This window comes from Salminus brasiliensis, chromosome 3 (genome assembly GCF_030463535.1).
Source record: "Salminus brasiliensis chromosome 3, fSalBra1.hap2, whole genome shotgun sequence".
Classification (NCBI taxonomy): domain Eukaryota; kingdom Metazoa; phylum Chordata; class Actinopteri; order Characiformes; family Bryconidae; genus Salminus; species Salminus brasiliensis.
The window spans coordinates 39,505,772-39,524,339 of NC_132880.1; the positions used below are offsets into that span (position 1 = coordinate 39,505,772).

The following is an 18,568-nucleotide window of genomic DNA, read 5'->3' on the forward strand; positions in this document are numbered from 1 at the left end:
TCAGGAGCAATATTTTCTTTTCAGTGACAAAAAAGAGATTATGTGGGAGAGCTTTAAAACGGGTAGACAGGTTTCATATCTGAACATAAAATGTAATTACTGTTTTTTTTCCCTGGGAAAAGAGTGTTCATTGGGACGTGTTTCTGCTCTACAGCTTTAGTATCATATCAGATGTAAAGCTGCACAAATGCACTGTCTATAAAACAGCCATTGTTGTTGAATGAATTGCAGTGGGACTCTATGTAGTCTCTATCCGCTTAGTTTTTATGGCTCAGCTGATTTTATTTTTACCTATTTCTCTGATATGCACATGTTTTGACCGCTAACTTGCCTTTAGTTTAGTGCAGTGATGTATTATGTGGCAGTTGTACAAAGAAGGACCTTCAAATACATCTGTATCCATGTTTTAGGCAGAAAAGCATGTAATGATTTCTGCATTTGCTGATTGATTTGACAGAGATTAGGGAGAGAAGAATAAGCTGGAGAGGCATCAGACCTGCTCTCTTGACCTGTGTGATGTAAAAAGCGAGGATGCCCTCTGGATGGCACCGGGTAGGTCAGAAGGGGGAAGTACTGCGCATCTGTTCAGTTGTGCAGCTGAGCAAACAAATATCCAAACGTGGGCCACGTATTGTTTCCTCAGGCAAAGAGCCTTGTTTGTATAATTAATATGGCCTTTCTGATAAAATGAGATAAAAATAGAGTCAATTAGGATTGATTAAGGTGGAGGGCTTTTAATAATACCACATGCCAGTGTTTAGGACAAATGAGGTGCACTCTCGACTCTCTAAATCATTGCCTGAGATCATCCTTGTTGGGGGCGCGTGTTAACAGAAGGAAATGTAGCATGTGTTAATGAATTGGACCCATGAGACGCAGGAGCGAGCGATGTTCCAACACAAATGGTCTTAGGAAGAGTCATTTGGCACTGATGTAGGGTCACAGCTGAACCATTTGGCAAATGTGCATGGTCTTTTTTATCTGTTTGGCTTTTGTTTCTGCTTAGTTACAGAACTTTCCCTGTACTCTCCATGTTCTACGTGGAATAACCATGACCCTGTCTGTGCCCACTGGGAGGAGGAGAAGGTGAACAGAAGAGAACATGAAGGTCAGGCTGTGGGAGGGCCTCTGAGGTGGAAATCCGGACTTATATGCCGCGTGTACGTTTGTGTCTCTGTGTGCGTATCCTGGCTACTTAATGGCCTACTGTTAAGGCCTAGAAGAGCTGAATGCATGCCATGGTGTCTGCTCCTGTTCTTGATCAAAGACTACAGGGCTTAGGACAATACACTAGTGGCTTTATCAGAGGTTTGAGAGGGATTTTGAGGGCTGAGGCTCCATATGTTTTCTATTGTTGTGGCACATTCAAGCCAAGCCTTATCACTGACCACTGCACAGGCCAGAGTTAAATAATGTTCAGGGGATTCAGATGAAGCACCACCTCATAGATCATGGTAGATCATTAAGGTGTAAATTTGTCCTTCAACACAGTGGCTTGCATCCCTGCTCCTTCCTGCCACATGTTAGTGTTCTCCCTGCTCATGCAGTTTTACTCGTGAGTTAGCTAGGCTAGGTTCCCAAAAGCACTAAGATCTTATGTAGTATAGTAAGCGTCACACTGTCTGCCGGTCAAAAGGATCTTAACGCTTAATCCTTTTGGGGAAATCAGATCTTGATTAATTGGTTTGAGTTAGTAAATCTCCACAGAATGTGGAGCAGGGACAGCAGCAGGATCAGGATTGGGAAACACTGCTGTGCTCCATTTGGACAAACCTATTACTATACTGTTATGGGTGGATTGCACAAGCAGTGGTTGACTAATTTAAACGTTATCGATTTTATCAGTCACACCATACTTTAAACTTAGTTAAAAAATAATCAGGATTAACATTATTTTAGTTGTAAGTCTAGAGTAGAGTGTACTTTAGATAGGGAGTAAGTTTAAATTTAAAGCATAGAGTTTACATTTCCAATGCATCACAGCCTTCTCGGGTGTAGGTGCAGCTCCGTTACCTGTTTAAAACCCCAGGTTGCAAAAACAATCAAGCCTCTCCAAATAGTGCACATAAGAACACCCCTAACACAGGAGATACGATCTCCTGAAAAACTGTAAAAAGTTGGGAGTAAACTGATAACCAAACAAACCATTTACAAAATTGTAGTATAAATAACAATAATAAAAAACAATCCATCAGGCATCTTAGCTCCTGCCTTTATAGTTTACCCCCCCCCCCCTCCAGATTACTCCTGCCAGTACTTCCATTGGTCAGCTGATTCCCACCTGATGGGGCTGGTAAGCAGGTATACCTGTGGAGGGAGATAAAGAGAGAGAAAAAGAAAGGGACAGAGACACACACATACTCAATATGCAAAAATATTGGGACAGCTGCTTAATCATTGTTTCTAAATATCAGCTCTTTACTTTCTGTAAATATCAGCTCTTTACTTTCTGTAAATATCAGCTCTTTATTACCTTTAGTACTTTTTACTTTTTTAATTTATCCCCTACCCTATTTATTGTTTAGTGTCATTTTCCTGTAGTTTAAGACTGTGTTCTGTGTTTTTTTGTTACTTGTCATACGTGTTGCTCTCACCAAGACAAATTCCTTGTATGTGTAACATACTTGGTAAAATAAAGAGATTCTGATTCTGATTCTTCCAAAATCAAGTTTTACATTTTTTTTTACAGAGTTTATAGTATAGAGTTTTAGATTTTTATATAATATATATTTATTGTGTGAAAAAATCTATTTCACATAAAACATTTTGTTTTTACTGTTCTGTACCTTGAGTATGTGTAAATGTAGATACTTTTGTACTTTTCTATGCCTGCAATTAACTTCATCAGCACCTGACTTCACAAAATCTCTTGTGGGTGAATGCAATCAAATACTCACTGCCATGTCACAACATCTAGTGTAAAATCTTCCCAAAAAGTAGAAGCTGTCCCTGCATCAAAGAGGAGACTAACTCCCAATTAATACCCATAATAATGTGAGGTTATACTTGTGGATAATGGACAGAGACAAAACGACTGATGTGAATAATGTTATTTAAGAAACAGGAAACTGTTCTACAATAAGAATCCTTTTCTAAGAAGAACTAGAATCAGTATGTTCTGTAGTGAAATTAGTACCTTATGTTGCAGATGAGATAGAAGCTGCAACCCTTTGAGCCTCTTCATACCTCATCAATCTCCTTGTTTCTTTTCATACCCAAATATGTTGGTTTCACTGTATTGGGTATTCAAGGGAGTTGCTGAATTTCACTCGCCTAGTCTTTTGCACTTAATCATAGAAAAATGTCTTGTCCAGGCCAGGGGAACTCTGCAACAGATTATGGTTAAATTCATAAGTCCAAGATGGTGCAACACGCTGTACTCTCTCCACAGAGGAACGCCTCACAACAACCCATTACACACAGTTCGGTCCTCAAGCATTTTGACCGCTACACCATCTTTGTAATTTTGCCTCTGTACTCCACCTCAGTGGATTGGAAACTAAGCAATCATGATTAAAGTGTAGACTTTCAACTTTAACAGTTGTTTTCACGAAAACGGTTGCATTAAAGCTTTAGTAATTACAGCTGGCCTTTACACAGTCCCTCCATTTACATCGGCTCAAACGTCATTGGACAAATTCAGGATTATAAATACAAGAAATATTATTCATATTTGGATGCAAATCTGTTGCAGACTATGACTGCCTGAAGTCTGGAACCCATGAACATCACCAAATGCAGTGTTTCCTGCTTTAAATGCTGATGTCTTGCCAGGCCTTTACTGCAGCTGCCTTTACTTGCTGCTTGTTTTTGAGTCTTTCTGCCTAGAGTTTTGACTTCAGTAAATGAAAAGCATGTTCAGTAGGGTTGAGGTCAGGTTATTGACTCAGCCATTAATAAAATCCCATTTCTTTGCCTTAAAAATATCTTTGTTTTTTTTCGGGGTCATTATCCATTTATATTTATGGCATTTAGCGGACACTCTTATCCAGAGTGACTTACATGTTACAGTACTCATTTTACAGATGTGGACCAATGTAGTGTTAGGACTCTTGCCCAAGTATTCTTATTGGTGTAGCACAGCACAGTCACCGAGACTGGAAATCGAACCCCAGTCTCCCACATGGTGTGGTAGCTCACTAATGTAGTGTTGTTATCGGTTGCACCACACCAACCACCAACCATTATCCGTCTGTAAAGCACTGTCCTATCAGTTTTGCAGCATTTGACTGAATCTGAGCAGAACGTAGAGCTCAATACTCTTCAGAAATCATTCTGCTACTTCTGTCAGCAGTTGTCAACATCATCAGTCACACCAGTGACCCAGTTCTACTAACAGCCATACATGCCCATGCTATAACAGTGCCTCCACCATGTTTGACAGATGATGTGGTATGCTTTGGACCACGAGCCCTTCCTTGCCTTCTCCATACTCAAGGTAATTGTGGTTTCATCTGTCCAGAGAATCTTATTCCAGAACTGATCAGGTTTTTTAAGTATTAATGTTTTCAATCAGTCTGATCTGACCTTTCTGTTTTTGAGTGTTACCACTTCCAAACAGCACCAAAATGGTTGTAATTTCTAAATGGTGAATTCAGTATTAATGGTAATCTTATAGCCATTTGATTCATTTCAAATCCTTTCAGATGGCCTACAATTACAAATGTTGTCCCTGTCCAAATATATATGGACCAGTAAATCCCTTTTCAGACTTTTGATTTGCTTTGACTGCAGTTGGTGTGTACCCACGCTTGCCTCAGAGCAGCCAGTGACACCACACATTACTTTTCTCTATGCTAATAGACAGTTGACGAACCTGACCAATGAGCTGCAAGTAGCTGAGCACGCCTCCCTCCTTCACTGCTGCTAGCAGCACTTCACCGGCTTCCCCAGTGCCCTGGTCTGCACACACTCATTACCATCACTGATGCGATGAAATAGCTATTGTGGCCCCATGACATTTGAATGGTAACTCATAATATGACTACTGGATCATAAGCGGCTTTATTAGTGTGACTTCTTTCTCCAGCATAATAACTCAAAGCCTAAATCCACCCTGAAAAGGCCAAGAAGCCTGAAATCACAGCGCATACAGGACAGATTAGTCCTTTTTTCAACTTTGGAGGTAAGCCACTTGTATATCTTTCAGCAAAACAGAGAAAATGAAGTTTTTGTAGACCTTTTGCAAACACTGGCAAAAACTTTTAGCCAGGCTTTGGTTAAACTCTGCCTGAATCGTTCCTTTTTTTGTTTTCCAGACTTGAATGAATTCCAGTTCTTCTGCATGAAAACAAAACAAATCTTTCCTTGACATTTTCATTACTCTTCTGTGGGTGCAGTCAGCCGTGTTGCGTGCTCTCTCGTGCTAATGTAAATGCGTGTTTACGAGCGTAAAGAAGAGCTGCCCACTCAGGCAAGAGTACATCTCCCTCTCTGTGCACTTGACTCTCACATTACACTCCTTTCCATGACTGTGAAATTGTTCGTTTATTTCTCACACAAGTGAACTAGTTAGCAAGCCAAGGTTTCTCAATAGCGCTCACCCTGTCCCTTAAAGCACTCCATCTTACTCAATATTCAAGCGCACATGGAGTGCTGTGTTCAGAAAAGTCTCCTCGTGGGGAATGTATTTAAGTACCATTATTTTTCCTCCTCTCTGCTGTCGCAACCTCATCTGGCAGATTTGCTGGTGTGGATGGTGTGGACTGGGTGAGGACACACAATGAGCCTCTGTCATCATGGAGAGAGAGTGTGTGTGTGTGTGTATATGTGTGTGGACGCTTGATAGTGGGCCCCCCATCACAACTGCAGGAAGGGGTTATGCTTACAGCTGCAGTTTTTTACTCAATCATCTAAATGCAATTACTAAAATAGATTTCACCCTTTGGAAGAGCTGACTCAAAGCCCCGAACACTGTAGCCCTGTGTAAAACAACACATTTTGCTTCCAGAACGTCCCAAGATGCCCAAAAGCTCGAAAACAAAGTAAGCAACTCAGACATAGTAACAACAGAATGGCATGCTCGAGTCGCCACAGTTCCAAAAAGCTGCTCAGAGAACTAAATATTAGCATTACAGTGTAGTCCACAAGACATCCACAACAAACCTGCGCTCCTTTCCTCTAATTTGTTTCAGACGATGCTCTCTGAGGCCAGTAGTACCACCTGTCAAAACTGCATAGAAGGATTACGACATGCACAAAAGGCAAACTGTGGTTCCTGTGATTGTGATCCTCTCCAGCAGCCTATATTGCAGTAACCGTACCTTCCAGGGGCCAGATTCACAAAAGTGTCTTAAAGAAGTTCTTAAACAACCTATGTGTTATTAAAAATGTCTGTTATCAAAGAATAGCCCCACCAGTTTGTACAGAAGTGCCTGTAGATGCCTGTTTATATTATCATATTATTATGTGTTTCACATCATAGGCTTTTTCTACAATTCTTATTTTTTCAGACCATTGGAATATTCCAATATTTAAAAAAAATTGAGAAATGTTTTCTTAATCATGAACACTCGTAGTTTCCAACTACTACAGGCCAGATAATATAATACGCCTTAGTGTGTAATAAGCCTTTCTGTGTTAAGGGGCAAAGAAAAAAAGGATGGTTAAAGAAATTATTCTCTTAAGAAAAAATCTAAGAAAAGTTTTTTATCTAAGATATTTTGAATATTTTATTAATTTCACAGTTGTTCTAGACTGTAATCAGGAGGAGCTCGAAAATTCAAATAATGAAATGATTAAAATGAATGTGTTATCAGTTATCAGGATTAAAAGCGAGAAGCGAGTCAGATTGCAAATGTAGTTTATTTGCCACATTTACAGTCATGCACTGTACAACTAGTCGTGAAATGACAGAATATATCAAATCTAAGATAAAGAAACTATAATTAGATACAGCAAGCAGTGTCAAATAACATAAGTAAGTAAATAATATAACTGAAAATATATATAAAATGTTCACAGCTCTGCATGTATAATGTTGGATTCAATTGTCCTCACAAATAGAACAAATCCCAAATAAGACAACATGAATGTTAGAATCTTTGTGGGTTTTAAGAAGAAATTTATTCCTAAGAACGGTTAGTAAATACAGCCCATTGTTCTTAAGAAATTGTTGGTTTTTACAAAAGGATGTGCTATGTGGACTTCAAGAAGTGTATAAATGTGGGCCAGAACTGAGTCATAGCTCATGTATTACCTGGATAATTACTTACTACTTGCCACAGTACTCTGTGAATGTTAGGACCCATTAAGCTTTTTAGCTGTAGCCATCAGGAAAGCTGGGAAGCATATGAAATTTACATGAATTTTGCTCATAACCATTTACCTAAGTACCATTATAGCTCATTTAGTCAATGTGTGACATTCAATTAACTAATGAGTGAACAGTGAGACAGTTCGTATGTCGTGCTACTGCTGGCACCGTATAGATCGTTAACAGTTTGTTCTGGTATGTTTATAATGCTGGACATGATTTTCCTGATTGTACTTTACGTAGATTTCATATGATAATGATTAGAGGTCAGTTAAGGAAGAGGTCTATTAGATATTAAAGAGCTTGGTAACAGAATAGTTGACCTATCCTAGTGAGTGCAAAATGTACTGGATTATGACTGTTATTAATGTAATATACATTTAATATCATCACTGTCCATTCAAAACCTCAGATATCTAAAAACCACAGCTTTAGTTGAAAAAGAAAAATCCTTCTTAACTTTCGATGGAGGTCAGTGTAAAATAATTTTGGAGCATTTCTATTGGTCCATTCATTATGAAATCTTGACACAATGTAAAGAATGACTGCCAGGTTCACATCAGGACAAAAGTGAGAAGCGGTGATGATGTGAGAAGAAGTGATGATGTATATATTTGCTATACATCAAAGGCCACTATAGAAGTAAGTCGATTTTAGCCATATGCATTTACCCTGGTTTTCAAATGCGTCTCCAGTTACTCAGACTGAAATCTGATCGCTGTGTGAGATGGAACATGCAAATTCACTTGTTGCGCGGAAATTATTACTGGTGTTTTAGTTGCACGGGAAGGGTTTTTGGTTGTCTAATGAGTTTTGGAGAGGTGGATGTGTTTACACTGCTGTAACATGTTGTTCCAATGCATCTTTGATCACCTCAAGTGGTCTGAGTGATGGGATTTGTATCTGGTTTAAACGGGTCTTAGGTGCGTTGACACTTGCATCAACTTATCCAGATACAATCCTGATACTCAAGATGCACAAAGTGACCAGGTATAAACAGGGTGTTTGACTCAGTGTTATTCTTAATGAACAAGCTGAAATGTAATTGTTGCTTCTGTTGACAAATAAACTAAACAAAAACTACGCTGAAAGTTCCTTTAACATTTCAGTGTTGCTTCTTTTTGGTCCATAAAGAACCATTTTTGTACAGGGGTGTGTGAGTGTGAGGAACCTTTCAAATGTTTAAAGAACCTTTATTTGATGTGCAGGTTCTTTATCAATGTAAAGCAGCACTCTGTGAGAATTGGTATTTTCCTCTTGGGCTCCCCCTTCAGTTGGGGAGTGTTATACATTTTTACTCCACTGCTGTAAATTCAAATCGTGCATTGAGCACCTTTCTGTAGACCGCTATAAATAGATATGGCAGCTTTACGTAGTTCTTGAAGGATGCGTTCTGGACAGCTTGTATTTTTATGTGTATATTTTTATTATTGGATATAATCCTGATATTAAGTGTTATTCTTGCCAAACAACATAAAATGTCATTTTTGGTTGATCGATTGTTTGTTGTCAAATAAACCAAACTTAAACTACATTAAATTATGAAGCATTTGTACTGTTTTAACAGATTTGTACTGTTTTAACAGATTTTATAGATTTTACATGCTAGGTTTGGCCCCTGCTACAACAAACAGATCCAAATGATAAAAACACTACAGGTTTGTGCTTACTAAAATTCAGCAATACGTCACACAGCAGTAAATTACAAAACTCAGCACTGGTTCTTGTCTTGTTTCCTCATTTTGGGAAATATCACTAGTGTCCTATAATCCAGCTCTCCATATGCAGCACGCATTCATTCACTGTAGAAGACTTGGAAAGTCTTTCCAACACATTACCTACCCTTCCTAGCTGCACGAAAAACCCCTCCTTTTTCTCTTCTTGAAGACGTCTCCTGAGATCCTGGTACACAACACATGCTTGTCGTTGCCTGGCTTGTGTAACTAATCTGATTAAGCATGCCTTGAACTCTGAATGTAGTGGATGTCTGTCACTATGGTCATTTGTAATGGTCAGAGAGCGTTCCATTAATGTCTTGGGCCAGGATTAAATACCACCTTGGCTAAATCACCAGACGGAACAGCTAGCCCTTCTCTCAGCGGAGATAAAATACACATTCTCAATGGAATATGCCAGCTTGTGGAGTACGTACATGGAACATCTTAGGTAACGGCGAAATAAACTCAAACAGCTGTGCTCTTCTATACCATGTCAGGAGCTGTGGAGAGCATGTGACTTAGAGGATGAGATCATATCATCCCTGCTGCCCCTAAACATGCCTGAAGCTATCTACCTGTTCTCGTAGGGCTGGCTTAGATTCAGGTCTTCTGGCTACCAAGACGAGCAGTTATACAAAGACTCCACCTGCGTGCACACCTAGTGCTGCTAAACTCTGCTACTGCCATGACAGCTGAGACCAGCCTTCCCTCTTCCACCTTCATTTTTCAATTAACCAGTGTCATCATATTTAGCATAATTAGCTAAAAACGTACCCCCGCTGAGACCTCCTCTGTTGGGCAGGGCAGAGAGGACACATAATGATGTTAGATCATCACTGGTGCTTTGCTCAACACTGAAACACAAGAGGGATTTCTAAGAGTCCACTCATTCATGATTTGCCTTGCAAATCCCATAATAACATAATAACAAATGTGCACAGAAGTGCCATTGAACGCATTACATCAAAAGGGTCCATGGATACATGCATATGTACTCAAAGCTGGCTTTGCAGCTTGCTTTTTCCCCAACATCTGGCCAGTACTAGAACGTTGGTGCTCTAAATTTGAAGCATTTAATATGAAAATGCCTTGTTTCAAAGATACCAGATTCTTAACTTGAGGCTTGGATAAGAAATATGAGGTCATTATCAGTTGTAATGATCAGTCAGAAGTCACTGATTAGTTACAGATGCAATCTTCTAAGATTAAGGGTTAAATGTGAGTATGTTGGTGGGAAATGATTCTCTTGTCATTCATTAAAAGTAAATAAACAAAAATAGAAAAACAGATCTAACAGATGCTAATAGATTAAAACAACAGCAGTATCAATTGCTGTGTTTATGCCGATTGTTTCTAGTGTCTTTGCTTTGTGCTTCACATTAGCATGCATTAGCATTTTGTTCACTTCCAATGTGAACTAAATGCTAACCTCTGTGTAGAGCATGTAACTCCCGTTGGAATTATGAAAAAATAAAACACTGAGGTTTGAGCACAAAATGATAATTCACAAAAAAGTGATACCATGTTGTTTGTTGCTGCTCTGGGGTTCATGTATGCGAGTAAACAGTAACAGTACACTCTTAAAAATAAAGATGCTTCAATGGTTTCCTTGCGTGATGCCATAGAAGAACCACTTTTGGGTCCATAAGGAATCATTTTTGTAACAGAAATGAGTTTGAGGAGCCTTTCAAAAGGTTCTGGTAAAGGTTCTTTACTAGCTTAAAGCAGCATTCAGTGAGAACTGGTATTTCTTTACTCCTGCACTCTTTACTGCTGTAAATACAGATCATGCTTTGAGCTTGCTCTTAAAAAGTTCTTGAAAGAACTTTGTAGACAGGATTACAGTATTATACACTTATGCGAGGCCTACGGGCCCGGTGTGACAATGACAGAGGTAATAAGATGGACCGTTCTCCCTAAGTTGTTATTTTACATAATGTTGCTTTAATGGTTCATCAAGCTCACACATTTCACTAAAATGGTTCTTCTATTGCATCACTCACAGAACCCTGTGAAGCACCTCTGTTGTATTTGGTAAGCAGTGTAATATATGTTAGACGTTCTTACTGCTTGGCCATTGATCTGATTTCTCACTTGGCACATTTAAAAATTGGCACTTTCCTCAGGTCTGGGGAGCTTTAGCTTGTCCCCTGTGTGTTCCCTCCTTTGCTGGACGAGGGGCACTGCAACATGCCATTTTAGCAGAAACCTTACAAGCTTTTTTTCTGCAGAACCTACAGTCATCAACCATCTCCCATGTGTTGTTTGGCGCAGGCCTTTCCTTTTCCATAACTGATTTGCTGCCACACAGACCCAAAATTTATTCCCTGAGATGCTCAGTCATATGCACATATTGGGCACGCAAGAGTAGGGCTGAGTGTAATCTGATTTATTAAACTGAATTTATTACCTTAAACTGCTGTTTGAGCAAGAGCAGCACAGAATGCAAAAACTAGACTACAAGCAATTTCTCTTGTTGCAAATGTTCTGTTGAGTTTTTTATTTAGACAGGAAAAGAGTTTTTAGTCTGTTGTTTATTTTTTAGATAAATGTGCAGTTTATAAACTATGAAAAGCACCAGGCCAAGCATCATTTTAATCATTTATATATCATTTTTATTTGCAGGGAACTTTTTGGTGTGTTCTAGATTGGGATATCCTTTCCCAATTGGGGAATTTGTGTAACTAGCTCAGGAGACCATGAAACAACAAAATGCAAATTGTGCTGCTTAGATAAGTACAAAAAACACACACATCTCAACAAAGTGTTTCATTCATATATTTCTGTTTGGAATAGCTTAACAAACCACGGGCAAAAAAAAGGAACAGCAGACTGTTATCGCTGCATAATGGCGAATGAAACTTTGAAGGGAAAATGCAGTAAGAAGAATACTTTTCAAACAAAGCTGGAAATATCTTCACAGTGTAACACCTACTACACGAAACTTCTCGACATACAAAAACATACATTTGTTTGCCAAAGTCATTGAACTAGGGGGGGAACTGAAAATACAAAACAGATAATATTCACAAATAAAAATGGTAAACTAAGAAAACAGCTTTATTTTTTTTATTCTTTCAGGCATGCCTGGTCAACATACAGGGTGGCTGTAAAATGATTGTCAGTCAGTAGTTTATTATTTATTTGCAGTAAATTTATTCAATTGTAGTCACATTGTAATACATTTTATATGCCTCTAATTTTCATAATGCTACACAAATAAACAGAGTGAAATTCAATCGTAATTGCAATCGCTAATTATTATTATTCTTTTTTGAGGCCTAGATACATCAGATTGTGTGGCTCTGTGTTGCACTGTGGCTCCTCCTCTTTCCAATCCAACATCCTATAAATTCCTTCTCTCTACCTTCAAAGGTTCACAAGGCCATAACCTCCCTCTAACATCCCATATCTCTGTCTTAGTTTCACTCTGGCCTTCTATCAGGGAAGAGTTTCTTCCCTCTTACAGTCTTATCCCTTATTCTTAAATGTCGATGGCATGGTCTGACCTGCAATGGTCTGCAAAGAGATCATCTGTCAACACTGTAAAAAAAGGAAACTCACAACAGCCATAGACTGACTCAGACTGTGGAGAGATGTTTCTCAAAGCTCAAAACAACAACTCATTTGAGATCAGATTGAGACTATTGCTGTGCTAGCGGGGACCACACCCTCAGAATGGAATGGGGAATGGGACTATTTCTGTCTTGGAGTCTGGGTCGGTTTTCCTGTGGTCTGCGCTTCAATCCGGGCCACACGTTGGTGAGAAGTGGGGAGGTGCGAAGTTTGTTCGGCACAGAGTTGAATTAAGAAGTGGAGGTTTATGAGGGCTGGAAGGAGCGCCGCCCTTCTCCCAAAATTTCATAATGTCATAATTCCACTTTTCTGTGTAGCTGAATAATCTGATAATTTGTTGTAAATTCAGACCTCACAAGGCCTAATGAGATGTATAATTATGGAAAAGTAGAATCAATACATGTCTCACACAAAATCAGTTCTTCAAAGGTGCTGTGCACGAAACAGCCTGTGAAATGGCCAGATTCAGAACTTGCTACTCATTACAAACATGTCATGGTTTAAGTTGACGAAAAGAAATACATCAACGCGTAAAAGCATGGCATTTTTAAACTGGGTTTAAGCTGACAGTCTCACCGTGATGTGTTTCTGATAGACACTGGCACAAACAATTACCCAGTATTCTCTGCTCTCTGTCCTTCAATGAATTTTAAGTGCATCTGTGCAGCCCCATTCTTAAACACTGATGAAATACCCGATGCAGCAGAGCTACACTCAAAGCTTTCTTACAGGCCTTGTCCTTCACTTTTCTCGTTTCCGAGGCCATTATCAGGAAGAAGGGCATAATTACTCAAAGCATGGGTACAGCTACTAACTGATGAACATCAAACACAAGTATCTGTTTATCCAGAGCAGTAAAAATTTAGGGTTGTTTTTATGAACTTTGTGGTAAACAGTTGGCGTGCAGTATCTAAAAATGCGACAGGAGCTGGGAGAAGATAGCAGAGAACAGAGGGCATTTGTCAGTTCAGCACCTGTGCACCGAGATGTTTAGTGGATGTGACATCTCCACCCAAAATATCACAAGCTGCTCTCTCTAGTTTAACTGCCATGGGACGGATTAGACCGCATCTCAGTCATGAACGTTCATTTAGCTGAACGCGATTAGTCACGATGTTAGGTCTTTAAATTAGCAACAAAGTGCCACAATCAGAGGCATCTGCTCCCCACTTCTCAAAACACTGCACAGTAAGGAGCTATGAGAGACAAAACGCTGGAGTTCGATATATGCTGATGTAACATACAGCATATACTGAAGCAACATATATCTTCAGCATGATGGGTCAACACTGTTATAGGTGTAAACATTAAAACTGAGTTAAAAACATATATTTTTACACTTTCATGGTTACGCTGAGTCAAGAAAGGGTTGATATTCTATGGCTACCCAGTTGCAAATGTACCAAAAAAACAACAAACAAAAACGAGAAAGAAAAGAAAGGAAATGTATGTAATGAAGATGTATCAGCAGTAGATCTTCTATAATTTGCAGCCTGCATCTGAAACCTAAAGTAAACAGTAACCAGTTTAAGAGAGCTGGGCAAATTGGGTTTTGTGCACACTTGGAATGTCAGTCGCGTATAGCTGCAACATGCTGGCATCATCAAGGCCATTATATACATACCAAGAGATATCAGGGCTTTAATAGCTGTGCCATGCATTAAAGCCACAATCAGGGATCTGTGAAAGGAATACTGAAGAAGTGATTCTGTAAACACTGAAGCAAAGGGCTCCATTACATTTATGTCAACATTCCCACATTTTCATTTTACTGGTCTGTTTTTGGTCTGACAGTTAAAGCATCTTCAAGGTGCCGTCAACAAGAACCAACTGGTGTACACAGTGTATACAGCTGAGTCTGAACATCTGAGACCACTAATGAAAGTCTGACAATACTTGGACTAGCACACTTTACACACTCTGAAGAACATTTTAACGATGGAAGTAAATATCCTTTAAGTTCACTTTCAACAAACAACAAAAACATGAACATTAAAATGTCTGCTGTTGTACAGGGACCAATAGGAAAAAGAACTGAGAGATCAAATGAACTTTAGTAAATGAGGAAAGAACTTTATAGATTCTCAGTGTCTGTGTTTGTTCATGTTTGTCTGGTCAGTGTAGTCTGGCCTTAACCTTAACCTCCATCCAAACTCTAAACCAAGCCCTGGTCCTAATGCTAACCCTAACTCCAACACTGTTGAGTTTCAGCAGATAGTGTGAACATACAGCTCTGTAAAAAATGAAGAGACCACTTTTTCACATTGTTTTCTTTAATTTGCATCTCTACATATAAGACAGCCATTTAATTCCAGGCATTTCATCAAACAAAGCTGAGTGACCTGAATTTGCAGACTATGAAGGGCATAAAGTCACCCAACAGCAATGTGAAAGACTGGAGAGCCTGCCGATAGAGCTGTGATTGGCAGTGAAAGTTATTTCACCACAGTGATTTTTTAGTGCTCTCAAAGTTCAAATATTACTACTGTGTTGTTTAAATTTGAATAATAACTTATTTGCATTATAATAATTATTATATATTTTGTGCATTATTTGAGCAGCTGTTTTTGAGCATTTGTCATTTTTATTTGAAATTTAAGGGAAATGTTGTCCATGGTTTATGCAATACAACGCAAATGTTAATTTCCCTAAACACATTGCCTATAAATAGTAAAACTAAAGAAACTAAAAATGTAGGGTGGTCTCCATTTTTTCCAGAGCTGTATGTACATACAATTTATTCTGAGAAACAGTATAAAAGAATTACATCTAGATTTGCATTCATTTGTAATTTATTATTTCACCAGCATCCCAATCTAACTGCAAAGTCTAGCCTACGAAGTCTAGCATTTTACTCTGATGAGTTAATTAATCCTTCTGATGGGTAGAACAGATCAATCTAGACCTGATGAGAATTCCCTGCACAGGAGCTTCCATGGAAGATAAAAGACTAAAGAAAAAGTCTTACCATGGTCAAAGCATACATTTCTGCCACACAATAATGCAGCATCTTGGCTGTTTCTTCCTCATTTTAGCTCTCATCATTTATCTTTATTTTTTATTAACATGTTTTATTAACATGACTTTTCACTTTGGTCTCAGATGTTCAGACCACCATTGTCTTTAAAGGAACAACCCTGGTTGTGGCCTTAATTCTGATGCTATGATCAGATTACAGTATGCACTGTTAATGAGCGTTAGTATGTGTCTAACATCCAAGATTCTGAATGAATTTATGAGGGTAACTGAGGCTGAGTATGCAACATGCCTAGAATCCTTGATTTCTGGGGAAAAAAACAGTATAATAAAATACAGTAAGAGATAAATAAGACATTTAAGAGCACTACAGTCCTCAGATAGCAGGCCCATACAGGCAATAGAAACTCCAAAAGCAACAGCTGTAAGTTGGACTCAAACAAACATTTCGCAGCTTCATGACTGACTGGCAGTATGTACACCATGATAAATCAACATCATGTTAAGCCATAAAAAAATGTACATGGTAAATACCAAATCCAGTATACTGACGAACTCACAATGAAATTTGACCTGTCAAGATTTCACCTCTGACTCCCCAATCACGACACACTACACACGTACACAAGCTCAGCTTCACTTTTAAATACAAAAAGTGCAGTTCCAAAGTCCAATGAAATCACAAAGATGAAAACAGTGAAAAAAAGAAAAGACAATATGGCCAATATACCATTAGATAGATCTGTATTGTTGCCCCAAGCTATATAAAATAGAAATCTTGTTTTTCCTTACATGTTCAAGAATTTACATAGCATTTGTAAGAAAACTTACAGAATCTTTGTATAGCACAGACTGATCTGTTTTCTTCATATCTGTAAAATATTTTATAATTTAAAAGTATACTGTTCACTTAGAATATATCTAGAATTTAAAAGTATATCGTTTATGTAACTCTCATCATTGTACATTCAGTGAGCTTGAGGTTGTTTTCCAAAAAATTAAACAAAAAATGTGACTATGCAACGTTTAGACAAAAGAAGTTCCATACCACAAAGTGCACATCACCTATAGCATACAAGTTGGATTCCAACTAGAAGAAAGATCACAGAGCTGAATCTCGGATAATTGACCAGACTACAGGCTGAGACCCTGGGAGGAAATGAAGAGCTGTTGTTTATGCTGCTAGAAGAACAAAACAGATTTGAGAAAACAAACAAACGTCACATTTTGCTGACAAAATCTACAGCACTTTCAACACTGAAGAAGATGCTTTTTGGACTGTGTTGGCCTTGATCAAACAGACTGCATCCTTTAACATGAAATTCAAAGGGCTATTCACCACAACTTCACTTTGACTTTCGTCTCCGTGTTTTAGAATGCATGTTTATGCACTTGCACTCAGAGCATATAAACTATTTTTAAAGCACTCCTAAAAATGTCTTTCATTTTTTTCCATTGCACACTCCTCTTGTGACACAGACAGTGAAAAGCACAGCTGCACAAACAGGAAAGTCACGAGTCTCACAAACACGGACAGAAAAAGTGATTTCGGGTTGCGGGACAACCGTCGGAAAAATAAAAAAATCTCTGCAATGTACTTTGACACGTTTTAAAGTGAACCTGATGAGTGTATGTACAGGATTCCAGAACTTAGGCACAGAGGAACTTTTATTCACGGCTTCTTTTCATCCGCAGACACTCGCTGAGTCCTCTGGAGGCTCATCTCTGCGACTGAAATCCCAGAACTTTACGAGCCTCTCCCCGTCCAACAAACCGACACACCCTTTGGTTTCGGTGAAGCAACATTTTCTGCTTGTGACTGTGGGCCCAAAGAGATCTAACAGGGTCCCGGGATTAGCAGCTAAAATGTGTCACATTCTTCAGGAATGCCGCCTTAGTCCACTTGTCTTTTTTATGCAGCAGCAGCAGCAGCAGCAAAACTGTAAGAGAACAAAAAACAGTGATATACCTCGAGACGTCTTAGCAGAGATACTGCTGCCAACACGCAGGGACTGGGTGCCAGGCTGTCAACCTGTAAGTGTTATCAGAGACTGGAGAAAACTGTCTGATCGGCAAGTAATGGATTCCCCACCTTCCTCTGTCTCCATCTCTGCTCTCTTATGGCATTAACAAACTTTTCTCTGATGTTTGTTGCCTCAGGCATAGGTCTCCCTGGCTTTAAGAGCCACAAGCTCAGAGTCATCTGCATGCCTCCCGTTTAAGTGTTCGCTGTTGCAGTCGTGGTGAAACATGAAGGCAGGCACCTCTGTGATGGAGGTGGTGGTATAAGAGGTGGAACGCATGGAGCAATGCTCGCGGCGCCGCTGGCCCCACTGCACCTTATACTGCATCCACTGCCTCTTCAGAGTGGCCTGAACCTGCAGGAGAACAAGGGGCAATTGGTGGAATTGGCTGGCAGTTATTACTGATGAAAACAAGGGCATGTTGTGATTTTATTAGTTCTGGCATGTTAATAACATGTTCACATGATTAATTAGAGCATTTTCCTAGTTTGACCCTTTGTAGACCATCTGTATTAGCATTTATTTGAGTTGAATAAATCCAGTTGAGTACTGATTGGTACCAAATAAACAAGTCAGGTCATCTTTGAGGTAACTACAAATATTTTTTTTTAATAGAGGCTTTTATAAAGTGGTAACTTTGGCATCTTTAATATGATGATGAGGAGAGGCTACAATCATGGAGGAGAACTGAATTGACTATTTGACATAAAGATATATCACTGCTGTCCAATGAAAAATATGTATCTCCATTTTTGTCTGTTTTTAGTTTTCTCCATCATTTGAACTCTAGCCGATATGTACAGATCTCTGCACACTGTGTAAATAATTTTGGAAAAATAGAGCAATAGAAATGCTCTAATAAATAAACTAATATTTCACATCAACTTCCATTCAGCGTTGAGAACGTTTTTGCCTTCTCCTGTAAAGTCACCATTTTGGAAAAACATGTTTTTCATTGGACAGCGTCGATATACAGTCACTGTTTGCAACATAGTCACTGTTGCTTTTTAAATGACAAA

At 38.9% G+C, this 18,568-nt stretch overlaps 2 protein-coding genes across 3 annotated transcripts in view; one reads left to right on the top strand and one right to left on the bottom strand.

Annotated features, from left to right (window-relative positions):
* The first annotated feature begins 5,063 nt into the window (after positions 1-5,063).
* Positions 5,064-18,568, top strand: part of gngt1 (guanine nucleotide binding protein (G protein), gamma transducing activity polypeptide 1) — a 101,196-nt gene continuing 87,691 nt past the window's right edge. Inside the window, exon 1 of the mRNA XM_072676118.1 lies at positions 5,064-5,125. The gene's annotated coding sequence lies outside the window, so the exon portion shown is untranslated. The remainder of the gene's footprint in view (positions 5,126-18,568) is intronic.
* The window catches only part of calcr (calcitonin receptor), a 72,960-nt gene continuing 66,013 nt past the window's right edge, over positions 11,622-18,568 (bottom strand). For both annotated transcript variants that reach the window (XM_072676114.1, XM_072676112.1), the window contains exon 16: positions 11,622-17,903. In XM_072676114.1, coding sequence (XP_072532215.1) covers positions 17,682-17,903 — 222 coding nt within the window. In that variant the 3' untranslated portion in view covers positions 11,622-17,681. The remainder of the gene's footprint in view (positions 17,904-18,568) is intronic.